This window comes from Mus musculus, chromosome 16 (genome assembly GCF_000001635.26).
Source record: "Mus musculus strain C57BL/6J chromosome 16, GRCm38.p6 C57BL/6J".
Taxonomy (NCBI): Eukaryota; Metazoa; Chordata; class Mammalia; order Rodentia; family Muridae; genus Mus; species Mus musculus.
Window position 1 is genome coordinate 16,137,841 of NC_000082.6, and position 23,118 is coordinate 16,160,958.

At 39.2% G+C, this 23,118-nt stretch overlaps 1 protein-coding gene and 1 pseudogene across 7 annotated transcripts in view; one reads left to right on the forward strand and one right to left on the reverse strand.

Annotated features, from left to right (window-relative positions):
- Positions 1–9,011, reverse strand: part of Spidr (scaffolding protein involved in DNA repair) — a 257,628-nt gene extending 248,617 nt beyond the window's left edge. For 2 of the 7 annotated variants that reach the window (NM_001355731.1, NM_146068.4), the window contains exons 1-3: positions 8,905–9,011; positions 2,868–3,023; positions 2,166–2,232 (exon numbers count right to left, since the gene is read on the reverse strand). Coding sequence is in view for 1 of the 7 variants with exons in the window: in NM_146068.4 (NP_666180.2) it covers positions 2,166–2,232; positions 2,868–3,023; positions 8,905–8,937 (256 nt within the window). In the remaining 6 variants the exon portion in view is untranslated. Of the gene's footprint in view, positions 1–2,165; positions 2,233–2,867; positions 3,024–5,854; positions 6,953–8,904 lie in introns of those variants that run through there. The other 5 variants (XM_030249062.1, XM_017316947.2, XM_030249064.1 and 2 more) reach the window with 4 other exon arrangements.
- Positions 20,374–21,025, forward strand: Rpl29-ps4 (ribosomal protein L29, pseudogene 4; annotated as a pseudogene).

Sequence of the window (23,118 nt, forward strand, 5' to 3'; positions counted from 1 at the left end):
AATTAGTATACTATACTGAAAATGGACAGTCTTCAGATATAGATAAGAATTAACGAGGCCTAGAGAATTTTGGGGTCAGTGACACTACATTATTCTTGAGGCGTGTCAAGAGTTAACTACCCTGGGGCTATTAACAATTAGTGTAAAACTCTTGCCTGGCAGAAAGTGCTAATCTCTAATGTAAACATTTATCTGGTTCCTTTTGAAGTCACTCCTTTTGCACCTGGAAAAATTCAATGTGCCTTGTTCTGCAATTTATTCTGTATTATAAAAGTCTGATGCTCAACTGGAACATTACATTCAGATCCAACACCATTCTAGCGTGTTTGACTGCTTGTCAATACATCCTAATTTTTGCCCATCTACTCTAGAGACTCTTTTCTACACAGGCACAGGGGACCAGAGGGCCTGTGGCACCTAACTTCATCATACCATCTTTAGTGGAGATAACCCTATGTGACAGGTTCTAGCCAAGGTTCTGTAAAGGTCTATCTTCCCATAGAAGCCAAAGTTCATTGGCTAAAAACCCTCAGCACCAACAGTAGCCTCAAGAATTTAATCTAAGATACCAAGCTGCCACCTTTCACCCAGGAGAACCAACCCCATATTAATATTACAGCACTCAAAATAGCTGGATTCTCTGGATGTATTGTTGTGAAGATAACATCAATCCCTAATTTTTGTGCATAGTTTCCTTGTATTTGTAGTTAGAAAGCATCCATAACTAATTCACCAGTTTGTAGCAGTGGTTCCTATAGTATAAATCATGTTTATTTTCCATATGAAAAATTTTTTGTGACACTAGAATTCAAACCAAAGCATTTGTTTATTTATTGATTCATTATCTCCCTGATGTTCTAAACCTGAGCTACCCCACTAGATCAGTAATTCTCAAACTTCCTAATGCTATGACCCTACAGTTCCTCATATTGTGGTAACCCCTAAATATAAATTTATTTTTGTTGCTACTTTATAACTGTGATTTTGCTAGTTATGAGTTATAAAGTAAATATCTGTCTTTTCCAGTGGTGTTAGGTGACCCTGTGGAGGGGTCATTCACCCAAAAGGAGTCACGACTTTCATGTTGAGAACTGCTGAATTAGATTCTATGACTAAAATAAACCCAGTAAGATGTAATGATGGCACAGAAATTGTGGGATTGAACAAGCAATGACTGGTCTAGCTTGAGACCCAAGCCACAAGAGGGAACCAGGAACCAGAGGCCAGATAGCCCAGAGACAAGAGCTTCATATAACAGTCATCAAAGAGGCTCCATCTAGCAACTGATGGAAACAGATGCAGAGACCTATAGGCAAACATTGGGTAGAGTTCAGTGAATCCTGAAGATGAGGAGAAGGAAAGATTATAGGAGCCAGAGAGGTCAAGGATACCATAAGAAATTCCACAGAATCAACTAACCCCGGGTTCACAGTGGCACATAGAGCCTGAACTGACAGTCGTGGAGCCTGTATGGGTCTGACCTAGACTTTCTGCATATATGCTATGGTGTGTAGCTTGTCTTCTTATGAGACTCCTAACAGTGTAAGCAGGGGTTGACTCTTGACTCTGTTGCCTGCTTTTGGGACCCTTTTCTTCCTACTAGGTGGCCTCTCCCAGGGAGGGAAGGTAGCTAGTATTATTGTAACTTAAAATGCCATGTTTGGTTGATATCCCTGGGAAGCCTGACCTTTTTCTGAAGGAAAATAGAGGAGGAATGCATTGGGATTAGGGGGAGAAACAGGAAGAAGAGAAGAAAGGAAACTATGGTCGGGATATAATATATGAAAGAATAAATTAAAAATTATTTTAAAAAAGTAAACCCAGTAAGGGTACCCAAAATGTAAGTAGTCACCAACAGGACCAGGAAGAACTGGGTAGATTGTGATTGAGATGAATCAGAAATACCTTTTACCTTCATTGATTTTAACCCTGAATATGCAAACTATCCAAACTGTGACATTTTTAAAAGATTTAAAAAAAAAAAATCACTGAAAAATAGCCTTAAGGTCACTGTCAATAAATCAACATTTTAGATTTTGGGAATTTAGTGAGGTGCATACAAGTCTAAGGACTCCAAAGTTTTGATCTCCAAAATGAGAGGTTAAAGAAAGAAAGAAAGAAAGAAAGAAAGAAAGAAAGAAAGAGTTAAAACAAAACATTGTTACCTGTCTTTGGTTTTGGAGATAATTCCAGGTGCTTTTCAGTAATACCTGTCTTTTCACTTGCTAATGACTGCAGGCAAAATAATAATAAAAATAATTTAACTTATATGACTCATGTGGAAAGGCTAAATATCACTAATAATATTTTGTAAAATATTCAGTATTAAATTATACTCTCCTTGATATAGTCCTCTGCATTTTTTTAATATTCACCAAGTGAGTATTTCCCAAAACATGTAGTCCTTAGAGACACACAAATTTGTTTTCATATTTTTCAAGACTCTAAGCTGAACTGCTGAAACATTTTATATAATAGTCAATGTCAATGCCTTCTCATATATATGACTACCACTTATCACTACCTTCAACCACACTATTTTTAGTTTATAAAACCACTCCTTTATAATTTACAACATATACAAAAATTAACTGGACTGACAAGAGAGTCTGAGTATACACATATTTCATAATACTATTCGTTATATAAAATAGTATGCTCAATAATTTCATACCTAACAGCATCCTTAGTATGCATAGATTCTACAGAGACAAAGGAAGGAAACACTAACTTGATAAAATTATTAAAGGAATTCAAAGCATGACAAAGAAAAGTAGTGCTTTGAAAAATAAGAGAATTCCAAAGAAACTGGCTACAATAGGCTAGATACTCAGGATCTTCTCCATTCATGACAATAGCTTTCTTACCAGGATCTCAGAGGTGTCCTGAAATCCTTCTCCACACTTGAGCCATGCTTTAGAGAGAGAGTCAGCTGCTTCCACTGTCTTGAAATTTCCCCGTCTCAACTGCTGTGACCTCTCTTCTCGAAAGGATGGGTGTTCTATATGCCAATTCCTTTTCCTCTGCAGAAGTGATTTTTAAAGAAAAAGAAAACCAACTTTGTTATAATAAATACAATTAGCAATTTAGAACCCAGAAATGGTTGTAGTAAAAGCATAGTCTTTGAATGACTCGGAAACTTGACATGGATATAGATAGCAACCAGATAGTAAAACCAATCATCTTATTAGATGCCGAAAAGGCATTTGACAAAATACAACACGTTAAATGTATTAGACAGATCAGGAATTCAAGGCCCATATCTAAACATAATAAAAGCAATATACAGGAAACTAACAGCCAATATCAAATTAAATGGAGATGTACTTGAAGCAATCCCACTAAAATCAGTGACAAGACAAGGCTGACCACTCTCCCTGTATCTATTCAATATAGTACTCGAAGTTCTAGCTAGAGCAATAAGATAACAAAAGGAAATCAAGGGGATACAAATTGGCAAAGAAGTAGTTAAGGTATCACTATTTGCAGATAATATGACAGTATACATAAGCAACTAAAATAAAATCTACCAGACAACTTCTACAGATGATAAACATCTTCAGCAAAATGGCTGGATATAAAATTAACTCCAACAAATCAGTAGCCTTCTTCTACTCAAAGGATAAATGGGCTGAGAAAGAAATTAGGGAAACAACACTCTTCACAATAGTCACAAAAATATAAAATGTCTGGGGGGTAACTCTAACCAAACAAGTGAAAAATCTGTATGAGAAGAACTTCAAATCTCTCAAGAAAGAAATTGAAGAAGACCTCAGAAAATGGCGAGATCTCCCATGTTCATGGATTGGTGGAATTAACAGTAAAAATGGCCATCCTATCAAAAGCAATCTACAGATTCAATGCAATCCCAATCAAAATTCCAGCACAATTATTCTTCAAAGACATGGAAAAAGCAATTCTCAATTTCACATGGAAAAACAAAAAAACCCAAGATAGCAAAAACAACTCTTAACAATAAAAGAACTTCTAGGGGAATCACCATCCCAGACCACAGGCAATAGTGATAAAAACAACATGGTATTGGTACAGAGACAGACAGGTAGATCAATGGAATAGAACTAAAGACCCATAAATAGAACCACATACTTATGGACATTTGATCTTTGACAAAGCCAAACGTATACATTGGAAAAAAGAAAGTATCTTCAATCAATGGTGCTGGTCTAACTGGCAGTTGGTATATAGAAAAATTAAAATAGATCCATATTTGTCACCTTGCACAAAGCTCAACTCCAAGTGGATCAAGGACCTCAACATAAAACTAGGTACACTGAATCTATCTACTAGAAGAAAAAGTAGGAAAGAGCCCTGAACTCAGTGGCACAGGGAGGCAGGGGGAAGGGGGAGAAATTTCCTAAACATAACTCCAATGGCTTAGGCCCTAAGATCAAGAATTGATAATTGGGACCTCATGAAACTGAAAAGCTTATATAAGGCAAAGGACATAGTCAATAGGACAAATCGGCAACCTACAGATTGGGGGAAAAAAAAAACTTCACTAACCCCACATCCAATACAGGGCTAATATCCAAAATATATACAGAACTTATGAAGCTAACCTCCAAAAAACATGAAACAATCCAATCAAAAAAATGGGATATAGAGCTAAACAGAGAATTCACAACAGACGAATCTCGAATGGATGAGAAGCACTTGCTCAAAGTCCTTAGTGATCAGGGAAATGAAAATTAACATGACCCTGAGATTCTACCTATCAATCAGATTGGCTAAAATCAAAAACTCAGGTGGCAGCACATGTTGACAAGAATGTAGAGAAACACTCCTCCATTGCTGGTGGGATTTCAAACTAGTTCCACTCTGGAAATCAATCTGGAGGTTCCTCTGAAAATTGGAAATATATCTACCTAAAGACCCAATTATACCACTCTTGGGCATATACCCAGAATATGCCCCACAATGCCACAGGGGCACATGTTTCAATATGTTCATAGCAGTCTTATTTGTGATAGCCAGAAGCTGGAAACAACCCAGATGTCCCATAACTGTAGAATGGATACAGAAAATATGGTTCACTTACATGATGGAATACTACTCAGCTATTAAAAACAAGGGCATCATGAGTTTTGCAGGCAAATGGAACTAGAAAATATCCTAAATGAGGTGACTCAGACACAAAAGGACATGAACGGTATGTACTCACTAATAAGTGAATATTAGCCAAAAAAGTACAGAATACTAGGAAAGTGGTACAAAAACCTTGTATAGTGTAAACTTCCTGAAATCTCTGAGGGTGAACCTAATGAAGACTCCTAGGAATGGAAAATAGAGTCTGAACTAGCCATTTTTTGTAGCTAGACAAGGCTTCCACTGGTGGAACTGGGTTGCATTCAGTTGAGTTGTTGGTCAAGGGGTTCCCTTGGAGTTTCCTAAACAACCCAGGATGATAGACGGTTGCTCTCTGAAAACCAACAGTGAGGCCCAATTGCTGAGGACATCTACACAGCTCATTGAACCTGGAGAGGTCCAGCTGGTGCCTGTATGGAGTTTTCGCCCCTATGTTCTAGTCTCTTTGGTATAGGAAGGTACTTTGCAGGCTACCAAAAGAGAAAGCTGGAACCTATCCTGCCCTGCAAGATGCGCAGAATTTGTGGGAGTGGCCAAACAATGTTTGGTTTAACTTGAGACTCATGCCACAAGATAGAGGCCATGACCTAAACTGCCTGAATGGCCAAGAACCAGAGACTGGAGAGCTCTGAGATCTAGGGTAGAACCAAATATAACTGGACAAAAAACAAAACAAAACAAAAAACAAAACAAAACACCTAAATGATCATTAATGATATTCTGCTATATTTACAGATCAATGTCTTACCAGTCATTCTCAGCGAGGCTTCCTCTGGCAGCAGATGTAAGCGGGTGCAGAGACCCAGGACCAGACATTATTCAGAAAGAGTCTAAATTGGAGGTCTCCATCGGGTCCCTCCCATAGGAGATCTGGGAACCCAGTAGAAAAGGGAGAGGAAAGATTGTGGAAGTCAGAGGGGACAGAGGACACCAGGAGAACATGACCCAACTAAGTAAGATTCACATAAACTCACAGAGACTGAAACAGCAAGCATGGGGCCTTCATGGGTCTGCAGCAGGTTCTCTGCATATATGTTATGGCTGTTAGCTTCATGGGTTTGTGGGACTCCTAACAATGGGAGCAGGTGTGTCTCTGACTCTTTTGCCTATGCTTGGAACTCTTTTCTTCCTATTGTTTCCTTGTCCAGCCTCTATACGAGGGCTTTCATCTTGTCTTTTTTAATCCTGTCTTGTCCTGTTTGACTGTTACCTCTTGGAGGCCTGCTCCTTTCTGAAGATGAAATGAAGAGGGAGTGGTTCTGGGAAAGAGCAAAGAGGTAGGGGATATCTGGAAGGAGTCCAAAAAGGGGAAACTACCAATAGCTGGCATTTCAGTACAAGGCAAAACATAGTTATAATACTCAATACTCAGTAATTAAATGCCAGAACCAGAAAGAAAACTGGATTCAATAAGGACACAAAAACATTGTAGGTCCCTCAAACTGAAGTGAAGATAAACTGAAATTTCAATAACATAACTGGAAAACTCAAAGGAAAGCCTAACAAGTAGAAATGAATCAAACAGAGGACAGAAGATCGGGACTGGAAGACAAAGTAGGGACTCTAAACCCCCCAAAAAGCAAAGAGTATGAATTTTTTAACTCACAGGAAAGGAATACACCAAGAAATCTGGGATACAATGAAAAGATCAAGCTTTCAAATAATTGTAATAGATGCGGAAGAAGAATCCCAGGTGAATGCCATAGACCACAAGATCTTCTCCAAACTAAGGAAAAACACACTCAGACAAAAGAAACGAACAGAGCATGAAACACAAGTCCAGTAAAGAAACTATTCCAAGGCATAACGATGTAGTTAAAACACTAAGTATACATAACCTGCCATAAGCCCTGCTCCCTCCACCAAAAGCAAATTAATTAGCCAACCAGTTAATTAATTAAATGAAAGTCAGGTGTGGTGGCATATGCTACTTGTAATCCTAGAAATTGAAATGTAGATCAAAGATGAGTAATTCAGAGTCGGCCTGTGTGACATGAGATCCTGTCTCATTTGCTGTTGACAAAGTTGTGAGCCATCCTATGGAACTAACAAACTGAAACTTACCACAACCACCACCACCCTGGCCCCTACCTCAGTGAATTTGGGAGAAGACTTCTCTGGAGAAGTCTTGGGAGAAGCTACAACCATAAGCTTAAACTACAGTCAGAATCCTGATAGCAATACTTGTGGAAAGCTGCTTCACTTTTGAGACAATCTTTACATAACAGTTAAGTAACACAACTACTGAAAAGAAAAGCTATTGGAAACTAATAAAATGAAGAGGGCAGAAAGAAATAACAAAAACAACAGATTTCTAAGTTAGGAAAAATTGCTAGGGCCCTGATAAGCTAAACAAATGGTTTCATAACACACTGTAATTTCTTTATGCTGTAGTGACAGCTAAAAATCGCAGTCCAGGGCAAACTCTTAAAGTTGTGAAAAGGCGCCGGGCATGGTGGCGCATGCCTTTAATCCCAGCACTTGGGAGGCAGAGGCAGGCGGATTTTTGAGTTCTAGGCCAGCCTGGTCTACAAAGTGAGTTCCAGGTCAGCCAGGGCTATACAGAGAAACCCTGTCTCAAAAAACCAAAAAAAAAAAAAAAAAAAAAAAGAAGAAGAAGAAGAAGAAGAAGAAGAAAGAAAGAAAGAAAAGAAAAGAAAAGAAAAGAAAAGAAAAGAAAAGAAAAGAAAAGAAAAGAAAAGAAAAGAAAAGAAAAGAAAAGAAGCCGGGCGTGGTGGCGCACGCCTTTAATCCCAGAACTCGGGAGGCAGAGGCAGGAGGATTTCTGAGTTCAAGGCCAGCCTGGTCTACACAGAGAAACCTTGTCTCGAAAAAAAAAAAAAAAAAAAAGTTGTTGAGAATAGGCACAAAGTCAAAATTTGGAGCTGGGCAGTTAGGAGAAGTGAATGAGCAGCTATAAGAGTGAATCAGGACTTTAGGGACGCTTAAATAAATGTATACAGTTAGCAAGGGTATCGAGGGCTGCAAGAACTAATTTATGTTAGATGTAGAAATGTTTTAATTCCTTGATTTTTTCATCTTTTAGTCTTCCTGAAATTTAAATTAGTCTTTTAAATCATAAGTTATACGTGCTTTTACTCTCTAAATAAGTTACAAAGTTCACAGTGTCATCTTTCAAGGCTATCTGAGAAATAAGTACGAATGGTAGTGTTAAGGGAGTTTAGCATTTAGTGAAAGGAAGAGCAGGTGAGGGAATGAAGCACCGTTTGCTGTTCTAAATTTTGAGTATTATGAAATAATCATCTGTAAGTGAGGAACTTTGAAAAGGCAAAATATGATCCAAGAGAAACACAATGTCGGAGAAATGTAGAGGATCGCTTAAATTTCATCCATGTAACAGTTCCTACAACAGTGCCTACAGTATACAGGGACTGCGGGAGACACGGGAGAAGCACGCCTCTCAGAAAGTTTAGGCGGGAAAGCAAAGTGTAGCAAAAGATGCCTGGGACAGAAGAGATACTCCAATACCCACTACTGTCTTGGTGTGTTAAGCAACAAAATAAAACGGAGGCAAATGAACTGCCAGACGCCAGCTCACACTCACTCCGAATCAATTCGTCCTCCCTGTCAGCCACCCACCCGCTTGGTTCCCAGGACCATTCAGCAGACCTGGGCAGAGGCAGAGCGAGGGAACCCTGCCTAGACCGACCGCCACCAACGGGCTCGTGCCGGTCAGACTGGGCGCACCAGCTCCCTTCACCGGACCAGGGACAGGCACGAGAAGCCCACAGAGGTTACACGCCCGCCCTCTGCTTTCATAGCAACAGCACAGCGTACCTTGGACGTGCCGGGGCGGCGGGCTCCAGACATCTCCTACGTGCACAGTCTTCCTGCTCGCCGCCCCATCCGGAAGCCGCCCATCACGCGCCCCGCCCCCTTCCCTCTGGCGACGCCCCTTCCCGCGCCCCGCCCCCTTTCCTCCGGAGACGCCCCTTCCCGCGCCCCGCCCCTTGCGAAAGCCGTCGTCTCAAGTTCCACGGGCTCAAACTGAGGGAGCTGCTGTCTAGGCTCTTCCTCTCGCTCTTTAGGGAGCCTGAGAGCTGATCTACAGGTCATCCTCTCTCCTAGCTAAGCAAAGCCTTAGAGCAGTAACCAGTGATGTGTTAGAATAGCGGGTCACCAAGAAGCACACTAGGCCCAGGCAGTTCAACGTGAAGAGGTTTTATTGAGAGGGAGAGATAAGGGAGTGGCAGAGAGAGAAGAGAAGAGAGCGAGGAGGGGGTGTTCTCCTTATTTATATGGAAAATGATGTAACACAAGTAAGGGTGGGAGGTGAGCCAAGTGAGTTCTGGGATATGGTGGTCGTTGGCTTGGCAGCCGTAAACTAGAATTCAATAATTATTGTTAATTAGTAATAAAACATAAGTAAGCCAGGAAAAGGAATAGTACTTCTCTAACTAATGAGGAATTCTTAAATATAAAATTCATAAATATCAAGAGCAAAGATTTCCTATTTAAAAAAAAAAACTATAGGAACACTAGTTGGATTTGTTATAAAGTAGGTTTCACATACTATAGATCTGGGAAAAGCCAGAGAGCTTACATTCTTAAATTTCTAGATGCTGGTTCAGGGAACATTTTAATGTGGAAGATGAAGCCGTTCCTTGGATGTTTTAAAGCGCTAGGACATAGTTGTCTATGTATGTTCAAACCAGCAGGACAGAGAGCTGCTACTTGAGTGGAAACTGGATTAACAGGGTTTCTAGTGTCGAAAAAAACACTAAATAAGTCCTTGTCAAGAATGTGTTTGCATGGGACTTAAGTAGAAACTAGATTAGCGGAGGCATATTCTATAAAGATATATATTGAAGAAAATATTAAATAAACTATATTGTTGAAAACTTGGAGTGGACAATGGAAAGGATTCTCAGAAAGTTGTATTTACAGATGTGTACAGAAGAGGAGCTTAGAGCCTGGGTGGTGACTTTATTCTCTAACTGAAAGATAGGCAGAGTGGGAAACAAGGCCCTTAATGAATTAAAAATACTACTGCAAGTGGAGCAGTTTTTGATATGCCATTCTGCAAAGGGGGACTACAGCATAGGAGAAAAAAGGACAAAATGACTGGCTTACTGACGTAACACAAGACAGTGGGGTTTTCTGTCTGCTTTGGGTTTCTGTTTGTTTCTTCCACTGGTTAGCTTGTTTGTTTGTGTTTGTTGAGACAGGGTCTCTCACTACTTAGCCCTGACTATCCTAGAACTTACAGTGTAGACCAGGCTAGCCTCAACTCAGAGATTTTCCTGTCTCTGCCTCCTGAGTGCTGAGATTACTGCTGTGCACTACCGCACATGGCAAAATAATATTTGTTTTGTTGTTGTTTGTTTGTTTTTAAAGTCCGAGTTGCAAAAAAAAAAAAAAATCCTGCCCTTCTTTTCCCATGGGCTGATATTTTAGAGAATTACAATTTTCCCAAATTCCCAAAAGTAGTGAATTCAAGGCTGTCTTAGGCTACGTGAAAGGAAACACCAAGTTTAGTTTTCTCTTGGAATAGTTTTCTTAGTCTTTCTAGAATATGTGGTTTTGCTATTGGTTTGTAGTCCTTCTGCAGCACTAATACAATGCTAGCTTGTCACTTCCTCTTATAACTCTCACCTTCCCTGAATATTTCTATCCAAACTTTTATAGATATAGATGTGAGGTCTACTGGAGTGTTCCAGGAATGCCTGCTGAAGTATATAGGTTCTTGTGTCCTACTGCAATGAATTGGACCATGGCTCTGTGATTAGAAATACAGATATAGTCTATGTAAAAATTTGAAACACTCCCAAGAATGAGAGTGAGCTACAAACAAACAAACAAACAAGTGTGTTCCAGATACACTGGGTCAGAGGCCTATCACTTTTTATGGGTTATGTACAATATTCATACAAGTTTGGGCTTTCAATGAATATATTCCATTTGTTGAATGAATACCAGGTTGGGGGTGGCTTCTTGCCATTCTCTGCTTATTGATTTCTTTTATATATTAATATTGATATAATTTTCTCTAGTCTGTTCTCTCCTGCCATAATTCCTTCCTGAGAGCTGGGATCCCAAATGTCTTTTTGGCAAGCACAATTATGATCAATGAATCCTCTACAGCCAATTCCAGGCTGAGAGGCGCAGACCTACCTAAAAAGGACCACAAAACTCCCAACCTTATCTGTTGATTGGGAAAGAGACTATGTATTTTCTATAGAAGGAAATAGTTGGAATCCTGCACCACAGAGAGTTTAGTTTGAAATGGTTGCATGTCCTAGGTGACACAAATTTTACAAGATTGAAATGCTAGGCTTAAGCAAGAATAAGATGATTATGTAAATTGATAATCCAATCAAGGAGAGATCCATGAAAGCCATGGCTGTGTGCATTTCAGGATAGTCATTCTTTATAGTTTGTTCTCAGGGCTATGGTTGTGTGTGTGTGTGTGTGTGTTTTTTTTTTTAATGCTGATAGCTATATATTAAGAATATGGCAAATGGGGCTAGAGAGATGACTTAGAGGTTAAGAGCAATTGTTGCTCTTGCAGAAGACCCAGGTTTGGTTGCCAATAACTTCAATTTCAGTTCCATGTGATCCACTGCCCTCTTCTGGACTCTGTGAACAATGAATGCATATGGTTGGTACACAGACATAGAAGCAGGAAAAACAACCATAAATATAAAATAAAAATAAATTAAATCTTTTTTCAACACAATTTAGTGAGATAGAAAAGAACAACTTCAAGAAAAATGATGATGGTGAAATGCATTAAAAGGAAGAGAGTGTAAAGCTTAGTCGTTTGAGTGCCAACAGTATCAGATGAAAAATAATGCAACAAACCAAAGCATGATTGAAGGTTATCAATACTGATGAGTTTAGATGAATCTATCTGAATGCATTTACATACATAGAACTTGGAGCCTGAATATGACATAGACTTTCCTACATTATCCTCCTTATGAATTCTTCTCCTTTAGATTTTTGTATACTCTTCAGGGAGCAATGCCTCCCTCCACTTGCCCAAGTAATGCCATGGCAAGATGAGGTTTTCCCCCTAGCTTATCACATTTAAGGACATTATGCATACAGTTTCCATTTGGCCATGAGACTTGTGAGCACATCTGGAGAAAGTGTATGTTTATCATTGCTGCTTTGTCCCTGCATAAGCTATTTGGAATAGAAAACCAGTAAAGGGAGCAACACCCCTCACCTGGAGTGCCTGGTTCTGCTGACTCTAGAATCAGCACTTCCTATTTGCACAATATATGCTGGCTAACATTTAGCCTCGGAGGTATCCATGGTCTATATGGTCAAGAAGATAAGTATCTCATCTAAGCTGTAGAATGCTTTGAGAGCTGTTCCATCATTCCCTAGAACTAAGCCTAAAAACAAGGGTGAAAATATTGGCTGTCCTTTGAGTGATTGTACCCTCACTGGCTTTAGTCTCTAATTATGGTTGTTGAATGTCAGTTTAAAAAGTATTGAAGCATAAATTGTGCTTTAAAATCTAGATGTTGCCGGGCAGTGGTGGCGCATGCCTTTAATCCCAGCACTTGAGAGGCAGAGGCAGGTGGATTTCTGAATTCATGGCGAGCCTGGTCTACAGAGTGAGTTCCAGGACAGCCAGGGCTATACAGAGAAAACCTGTCTTGAAAAAAAAAAAAAAAAAAAAGATCTAGATGTTATACAAAACTTAGACACATTGACATAGATAATTTTTAAATAAACTTTTAATGTCTTTTAAGACTATTTTTTCTAATTAGAAACCAGACACAGAGAAAAACAATAAACAACTGTCATAATAAAACACACACAAAAAAAAAATCTTTATTTTTAACAGCACATTGTGGTGGCCTGAATGAGATATTCACCACAGTCTAAGGCATTTGAATACTTGGCCTCTGGTTGGTGGTACATTCTGTTGGGGAGTTTTAAGAGATGTTGCTTTGTTAGTAGAGGTATGCCCCCTGGGGGCAGACTTTAAAACTTTAAAGACCCATGCCATTTTGAGCCACTCTTTCTACTTTCTGCTTAGGATTTAAAATGTGAGTTCTTGAACTCTCATCAAAGAAGTTTGACTTCATATATGTTAATTAACACAGAGAATGGATAATGTCCAGAGAGTGAGAGACTTTGGAGCACTCAACCCTATATAGAATGCTTTTATCAAACTCATCCCCTCAAGGCTCCTGGACATAGGTAAAAGAGACAGAAAGACTTTAAAAGCAAAAGGTAGAAGATGACTCCAAAGAAACAGGACTGATGCACATATGAATACAGAGAATGTTAGTAATATCACACTGCACAAGTAAAAGCCAGACAGAATCCCAGCAGAGAATGGTAGTAATGTACTACAGGGGGACACCAGAGAGTGCATATAAGGAAACACCAGAGAGCAGTGGTAACATACTATAGGGAATACCAGAGATTGGTGGGAATATACTATATGGTGGGGACACCAGAGAATGGTGATAATACACTAGAGAGAGACATCAGAGAATGAGGGTAGTATGCTATAGAGGAATTCCAGAAATTAGTGGTAATATATTATGGGGGGGGGGCTAGAGAGTGGTAGCAATATACTATAGATGGATGCCATAAAGTGGTGGTAATAGGGGAATACCAGAAAATGGCCAAAAACCACCACAGTGGGCACCAGAGTGGTGGTAATACACAACACCATGGGGGACGGCAGAGAATGTTAGTGATGCACCCCAGGGAACACCAGGGAGATAACTTTATAATTATACTTGTGCAACTCCAAAAGTTAGCAGATTTCTATAACACCACTTGTCCTACAGCTAAACATAATCCCAACTTATACTGAAACAAAAAGGAAACACAACCCAGTGAAGAGATAAAGGATTTGAAAATGGCTGATACACACCAGGGGAACATAAAATTTGGTTCCCCCAAACAGACCAATGAGAAACTATTAAGGAATGCCTCTCAAGAAAAAAGGCAGTAACTGCTCTAGTCACTCAAACCTTTGGTAGGAAAGGACTAAAATCCTCAAGCAAGTAACCAGGACCTGTTATCTTTGCCTTTGTTGTGACCCAGAGATAGTGTCAAAGAACTACCCTTACTAAAATTCATGCAAAGGAGATGCACATTCCCTGGGGAAATATTGACAAATAGATTTTATTCAGATGCCTTTCTGAGGTAGAAACAATACATTTGGACAGAAAAAGCAAAAGAAGTGGTTGAGTCCTCATCAAAAAGAGTCAGTCCTCATGTTGGATTCCCAAAACCTCTTCAAAATAACAATGGGCTTTATTTATCTCAAAAATATTTTCACGCTTGAATATAGCATTCTGTGGGTAAAAAAATGCTTGCTGCACAAGCATGAGGGTAAAGATGTTGGATCCCTGGAACTCCTGTGGATTCCAGGTGGGCTTTGTGGCCATCTGTAATTTCATCACTCAGAACATAGATATAGAGGAAGCTGACATAGGGCAGCTAGCTAAATTAGCCATTTTCACAAGGTCTGGCTACAAATGAGAGACCCTGCCTTAATGAAAAAGTTGGAGAGTGAATAATAATGACTTCGGAAGTCAGCTTTGGCCCTCCATTCATATGCATATGTGCACACATAGAGACACACACGGAAAGTGTACCTAAATACATTTAACCATATATGCATGTACATACATTACACACATGCACATACTAAATATTTGGTTAAGAAAGGGAAAAGAAAAGGTGACCTAGGAGAGCTTCCTGTTCCTACTGATTCCTAAAGGACAATGCACTATTATATTTGACTTAAAAGACTGCCTTTTAGCCGGGCGGTGGTGGCGCACGCCTTTAATCCCAGCACTTGGGGAGGCAGAGGCAGGTGGATTTCTGAGTTCGAGGCCAGCCTGGTCTACAAAGTGAGTTCCAGGACAGCCAGGGCTACACAGAGAAACCCTGTCTCGAAAAAAAAAAAAAAAAAAGACTGCCTTTTCTCTATTCCCTTACATCCTAATGGTAAGAAACAATTTTCATTTTATGTTTCTACTTTAAACAATCAACACCCAATGACTTGATATCAATGGAAGGTTTTCCCACAAAAGATGAAAAATAGCTTCTATCTATGCCAATATAATGTACATAAAGCATTTTAGCCAGTACTGAATAAATTTCTGAAAGTACTCATTATTCATTATGTGGATGGCATTATACTCTCCAGCTCATCTAATCTTAATGATGACTTAAATGACTGTTTAATTTTTATAGTAAACAAACAGAAAAAGGAAAATTTGAACATAGCTCTGGATAAAGTACAAAGCATTTAACTTATAATTATAAGTTACACTATTCAGGATACACTATTACTAAACAACAAATATGCCATCATCATCTCCACTTAGAATTTCCCAAACAATGAACCTTCAATTATTTACCAAAAATATTTGAACTATGTCAATTATGTACATCTTTATCTGCCTATTACTACTAAAGATTTAACTCTGATCTTTCATTTCTTTCTGGAGACTCTTGATTAAATACCATAAGAAACATAACACTCAAAGCATAGAGTTTTAGTTTATTAAATAATTCTGCTGCTGAAGTGGTAGCTCATAAAATTAATACCTTATTTTATTATTAATTACTTATCCTTTCTTCCTCCTCATCACCTACTGAAATTATATACCAACAAGGTGATGATATTATAAACATGTATGCATGTCATAATTCTTTACAATATGTAACTATTTATAAGAAATTATAGATTTATAATATTATAGATTTATAATATAATAATGTCTTAGCTTACTGCTAAAGAGCTGCAGAAATCATTGTGCTATTAATGTTAAATAATTGCAGACTTATTATTTTTCTACACCAGTAATAATTGGTAGGTAGCATTAACATAGTACTCAAGATGTATAAATTATCCTAAAGATCTCCTTTTAATACTTTTTGACAATACCCCACATATATTACCTAAAACTACATCTAAAAATTCTATAGATATTGTTCTTAATGCTTTTATAGATGGCTCTTCAAAAGGACAAGGAGCTTATACTTTGTATACAAATTCTATGTTCTCCCCATGAGATACAGGCAGGCAGGCTGGCAGACAGACAGACAGACAGAAATTTGTACCCACTCCTTGTTATACAGCTCAATACTGACCTCACTGTAATCACTCAGCTTTTGTTAGATGTTTCTCGTTCTTTGAATATTTTAACTGAATCTGTATACTGTGCTCAAACTGTTTCACTTTTAGAAACTTCGAGACCTAACCCAACTCCCTGTTCACATTATCTCACAGTCATTTCTCTCCCTTCAGCTGTTTATATAACCAGGAGTTCAATATTTTTTCATAACTCATTTTCATGTTTATTCTTATTTCCCAGGATCATTAACATTTACTAATGCTTTCTTTGTGGGCCTATCAAAAGTCTCATGACCTTCTTCACTTTCTTATTATTCTCTCACACCACTACCATCTACTTACAGAATTAATGCTCAGGTTTTAAATGATAATGCCATTCAACAGATATTACTCATATCTCAGAATTTGAATATTTGAGATATGTTCATGTAACAATTTCTAATATGATTATTTCTTCTGCTCACAGGGGTGGAACAAGATCAGATGCCATTAATAATTCACTGGCATCTTTTCCTTTCATAATTCCTTTACAGAATTTTGCAATTTATAGAAATTAATCATGTTACTGGAATCCTTTAGAATCCACAGGGTCAAGCTATTGTGGAACAACTCCATGAAATCCTTAAGTGGCCAATTTTAAAAGGGAGGTGGTTATATACCCCCACTTAAATCCCCACATACTATGTTACATTTAGCAATTCTAACTTTATTTTTTCCACTTTAAAAGATAAATTTTTTGGTTGCCCAACAGCATTTTACCCTAAAGGAGACACAGCCTAAAATATATTTTAAGAGGAAAGATCTAGAAACTAATCCATGGAAATGGTCCAGTATTCTAACATTAGGAGAAGTTATGCTTGTGTCTTCCCAGAAAATGAATGAAGTCCCAGATGGCTCCTACTCTGACGCATCTGACTAGGACAGCATTCCAGAGACACACACACCCCCACACAAATAAAGTGTCTGAATGGAGACAACAAACCCATCAAGAGGAGATGTTCCAAGAGGAAGAGGAAGCAGACATCAAGGAACCTTGGGGAGACAACAGGGACTTAATTCTACTGACCCCAAAATGATGCTGTTATATTTACTAACTATATTACATGTTAATTCTCAGTTTGCCAATGTATAATACAAATTCATTTTAACAGCTGAGTAGTACTCCATTGTGTAAATGTACCATATTTTCTGTATCCATTCCTCTGTTGAGGGGCATCTGGGTTCTTTCCAGCTTCTGGCTATTATAAATAAGGCTGCTATGAACATAGTGGAGCATGTGTCCTTCTTACCAGTTTGAACATCTTCTGGATATATGCCCAGGAGAGGTATTGCGGGATCCTCCAGTAGTACTATGTCCAATTTTCTGAGGAACCGCCAGACTGATTTCCAGAGTGGTTGTACAAGCTTGTAATCCCACCAACAATGGAGGAGTGTTCCTCTTTCTCCACATCCTTGCCAGCATCTGCTGTCACCTGAATTTTTGTTCTTAGCCATTCTGACTGGTGTGAGGGGGAATCTCAGGGTTGTTTTGATTTGCATTTCCCTGATGATTAAGGATGTTGAACATTTTTTCAGGTGCTTCTCTGCCATTCTGTATTCCTCAGGTGAGAATTCTTTGTTCAGTTCTGAGCCCCATTTTTTAATGGGGTTATTTGATTTTCTGGAGTCCACCTTCTTGAGTTCTATATATATATTGGATATTAGTCCCCTATCTGATTTAGGATAGGTAAATATCCTTTCCCAATCTGTTGGTGGTCTTTTTGTCTTATTGACAGTGTCTTTTGCCTTGCAGAAGCTTTGCAGTTTCATGAGGTCCCATTTGTCAATTCTCGATCTTACATCACAAGCCATTGCTGTTCTATTCAGGAATTTTTCCCCTATGCCCATATCCTCCAGGCTTTTCCCCACTTTCTCCTCTATAAGTTTCAGTGTCTCTGGTTTTATGTGAAGTTCCTTGATCCACTTAGATTTGACCTTAGTACAAGGAGATAGGAATGGATCGATTCGCATTCTTCTACATGATAACAACCAGTTGTGCCAGCACCAATTGTTGAAAATGCTGTCTTTCTTCCACTGGATGGTTTTAGCTCCCTTCTCGAAGATCAAGTGACCATAGGTGTGTGGGTTCATTTCTGGGTCTTCAATTCTATTCCATTGGTCTACTTGTCTGTCATTATACCAGTACCATGCAGTTTTTATCACAATTTCTCTGAAGTAAAGCTTTAGGTCAGGGATGGTGATTCCACCAGAGGTTCTTTTATCCTTGAGAAGAGTTTTTGCTATCCTAGGTTTTTTGTTATTCCAGATAAATTTGCAGATTGCTCTTTCTAATTGGTTGAAGAATTGAGTTGGAATTTTGATGGGGATTGCATTGAATCTGTAGATTGCTTTTGGCAAGATAGCCATTTTTACAATGTTGATCCTGCCAATCAATGAGCATGGGAGATCTTTCCATCTTCTGAGAGCTTCTTTAATTTCTTTCTTCAGAGACTTGAAGTTCTTATCATACAGATCTTTCACTTCCTTAGTTAGAGTCACGCCAAGATATTTTATATTATTTGTGACTATTGAGAAGGGTGTTGTTCCCCTAATTTCTTTCTCAGCCTGTTTATTCTTTGTGTAGAGAAAGGCCATTGACTTGAGTTAATTTTATATCTTGCTACCTCACCGAAGCAGTTTATCAGTTTTAGGAGTTCTCTGGTGGAATTTTTAGGGTCACTTATATATACTATCATATCATCTGCAAAAAGTGATATTTTGACTTCCTCTTTTCCAATTTGTATCCCCTTGATCTCCTTTTGTTGTCGAATTGCTCTGGCTAGGACTTCAAGTACAATGTTGAATAGGTATGGAGAGAGTGGACAGCCTTGTCTAGTCCCTGATTTTAGTGGGATTGCTTCCAGCTTCTCACCATTTACTTTGATGTTGGCTACTGGTTTGCTGTTGATTGCTTTTATCATGGTTAGGTATGGGCCTTGAATTCCTGATCTTTCCAAGACTTTTATCATGGATGGGTGTTGGATCTTGTCGAATGCTTTTTCCGCATCTACAAGATGATCATGTGGTTTTTGTCTTTGAGTTTGTTTATATAATGGATTACGTTGATGGATTTCCGTATATTAAACTATCCCTGCATCCCTGGAATAAAACCTACTTGGTCAGGATGGATGATTGCTTTAATGTGTTCTTGGATTCGGTTAGCGAGAATTTTATTGAGGATTTTTGCATCTATATTCATAAGGGAAATTGGTCTGAAGTTCAGTCCAGCTCTTATCCCCTAGTCTATGTCCCTCATCTATATCCCCACCACCACTTAAATGTTTCATCCTCAGTATTTTCCCACAACATCTTTCATATAAGTGTATACTACTATCCCCTCCAATTATATTGTTTAATTGTGCTTCAAGAGCAAATTTCCACATGAATTTTTCATATGTTCCTCTCTCATGTGTTACCTTCATATTTCCCCTATCTTCCCAAATGCCTCCTTGCCTAAGCATTTCCACCCCCTTGTATTCTACCTCTCAACTTTGGTTTTACCTTTATTCTACTATTTCCTATCCTGCAGACTGTTACACTGCTGGCCATGATGGTCACAGAAATTACATTGCATATACAGATAAACATATACATGTACATACACAAATAATAAGCACATGTGCATAGATAAATATGTGCATGAACACACACAAGAGTTTCATGTACAAAATACAAATGTACAAATACACACACAAGCAAAAATATACAAGAAGCCCACACAAATATAAAATACTTATGTACATACACAGAAATATATACTTGTGTACACATATACGTACACATAAAATATACACATATACCACACATATTAGTATATGCACATTTTCTTAGTTAGGATTACTATTGATATGATAAAACACGCTGAACAAAATCAACTTGGCAAGGAAACAGTATATTTACCTGCAGTCCCATTTAACATTTCATCATCAAAAGCAGTGAGGACAGGAATTCACACAGGGTAGAAACCTGGAGGCAGAAGCTGAAGTAGAGACTATTAAGGGGTGCTGCTTACTGACTTGCTCCTCCTCCTCATAGTTTGCTCAGCCTACTTTCTTATAAACCCAGGACTACCAGACCAGGGATAGCACCATCTACAATGGGCTGGGCCCTTTCCTATCAATAACTAATTAAGAAAATTTCTGCTCTTTCAGTCCCAGGTGTTGGGGAACCTGCAGGGGAACCATGGGGAACCATGCAGACATGGCCAAGGTCAAGAACCACACCTCTCACAACCAGTTCTACAAATGGCACAGCAGTTGCATCAAGAAACCCCAGACACAAAGATACGAATCTCCTAAGAGGGTTGACCCCAAGTTCCTAAAGAACATGCACTTTGCCAAGCACAGCAAGAAAGACCTGAAGAAGATGCAGGCCAGCAATGCAGAGGAAATGAGGGCATGTGCAGAGGCCATCAAGGCCCTTATGAAGCCTAAGGCCATCAAGCCCAAGATGCCAAAGGGCCCCAACTGCAAACTCAGCCATCTATCTTCCATTGCTCACCTCAAGCTTGGGAAGCAGATTCAAAGCTACATGACCATGGGTTGTAGGCTCTGCCAACCAAAGCCCAAGATTCAAACCAAGACAGAGGCCACAGCTCCAACTAAGGTCTAGGCTCTAGCTCCAGCTCAGACTCCCAAAGGTGCCCAGGCCCCTGTGAAGGCCCCATAGAAAAGGCTCCTGCCCATGTGAAGACAGATAGACTGCTGGGACACACCTACATACATACTATTTGCAGATGGCCAGTGTCTTATGCTGTTTTTTACAAATAAACTTAAGGTAAAATCTGTTTTAAAAAATTCCCTACAGGATTGCCTACAGCCTGATCTTCTGGAGACATTCACTCAGTTGAGGTTCCCCCCTCAGCTGACTCTAGTTTGTATCAAATTGACATAAACTAGCTAATAAATTGACTGCTGGAATGTAGACTTTGGGACTTTAGGTTGGGAAAACTGTTGAAATGCTTTTAGTGGGGCTTCATGGGTCATACTAGTAGAAGCATGGAAGATAGTGGTGCTGAGAGCAATGTAGCTTATGATGGCCCTGCTAAAGAGGCTTCAGAGGAGAATATTAATAAGTTGCCTAGATATCATACTTATAGGTTATCAATTTGCCCTTGTCTAAAAACTCTATCTGAGGCTAGACTGAATAGTTTGGAATTCATGGTATTGGCAGTGAAGATTTCAAGACAGCCTAGTATTAACTGAGTCATGTGATTACTAGTGGTTACTCTTATGCAGAGCTATAATCTACAGGAGCAAAATGAGGAAGGAAAAAATACAACATGTACAGTTTAAAGAGAAAGGGATCACCAGGAAGTATAGTAGAGCTAAGTCCAGTGCTCAGAAACATAAAATGTTTAAAGAAAAGCCTATGTTAAATGGAACAAAGAGAGTGGTAACCTCAGGCAAGACCTCATCCACTAAGCTTCCAACATGTGGAAAGGAATAAAAAAAATAGCTTAAATAATGAAGGAACCCATCAACAACAGAAACCTAATGCAGAGGTAATTGAACAAAGGGCCTATGTCCCAGCCCCAGCAATCAGAAGAACTGAGAATCTTTAGCCACATTATTCTGGCTTTATAATCAATGACACAAGAAAGGGGTTAATATTTCTTGGTGGCTACAAAAAGCTGCTGAGGCCAGGCATGTATCAGGTATGTCCCCGCATGGAGTCCCAGAGAGGTATATGAAGCTGTGGAGGTGAAGCCTGGATTGCTTTGGAGACCCTAAAGTCTCCAAAGTGTTGGAGATGACAGAGTCACAGGTTACCTGTCAAGAAGAACCTCTAACAGAATTTGGAACCAGCCCAAGAAAGAGAAGTGTGTTGTAGTCAACAAAGCTGAAAGGAGTTGGAGATCTGAAGAGCATTTTGAAATCAGACATGGAGATGCAGAGTTTGTAGCTTTCCCAGCTGTTTTTTTGTGAGGAGCGGGTGTGGCAGCAGTCCCAAGATGGCGCCTGGGACTGCAGCTAAGTCTTATGACTTGCACCTGACTTCCTCATACACCTGAAAATAAGCCAGGACCATCGTGAGAGCTGCGCAGGTGCACCATGATGCTGGCGGTGTAAACATGTCCAAATTTGGTGGAGACATGCCCCTGCCACCCTGATTGGCTGAAGCTGCGTGCCTGGTGAGGTGGTGTGGCTTGCTGTGAGTGGATGTGGGCTGAGAGTATATAAGCAGACCTCCCTGGGTTCCCGGGGTCCTAGTAGCAGCATCGAGGCGTTCCTGCAATAAAGGCTGTTGAGAAGAATCCGACCGTGTTGTGTCTTCCTTGCCGGCCGAGGTGGGCACGACAGTTTTTGGTCTTGCTTTGGTGCAGTATTTCCTCACTATGCTCTCTTTCCTCCCTTTTCGAATGGTCATGGGTATTTTGTGTCATTGTATATTGGAAGTATGTGATCTGCTTTTTAATTTTGATTTTACAGAGGTTACAGTTAATAGATTGATTGAGTTTCAGAAGAGGTTTTGGACTTTGGACTTTTAAATTCTTGAAACTGTGATAGACTATGGGGACTTTGGAGTTTGACTGAATGCATTTTCTATTATGATATGACTATAAGCCTATGGGGTCCAGGGAACGGAATATAGTGGCTTGAAGATGGCCTCCTTAGGCTCATAGATTTAAATACTTGGTCTTGACTAAAACACATAGGTACATATATAAGCAAAATTATATTCATGTAGACACACATGAATATATACATGTACACACACATAAATATATATGCACACAAATAAACATTATGTACATATGCATAAGCATTCACCAACACATATATACAAGTACACACAAATAAATATACATGTCTAAACACATACCCATACACACGCATATAAATATACACATGGACACCCCCATAGAAACATGCACAACT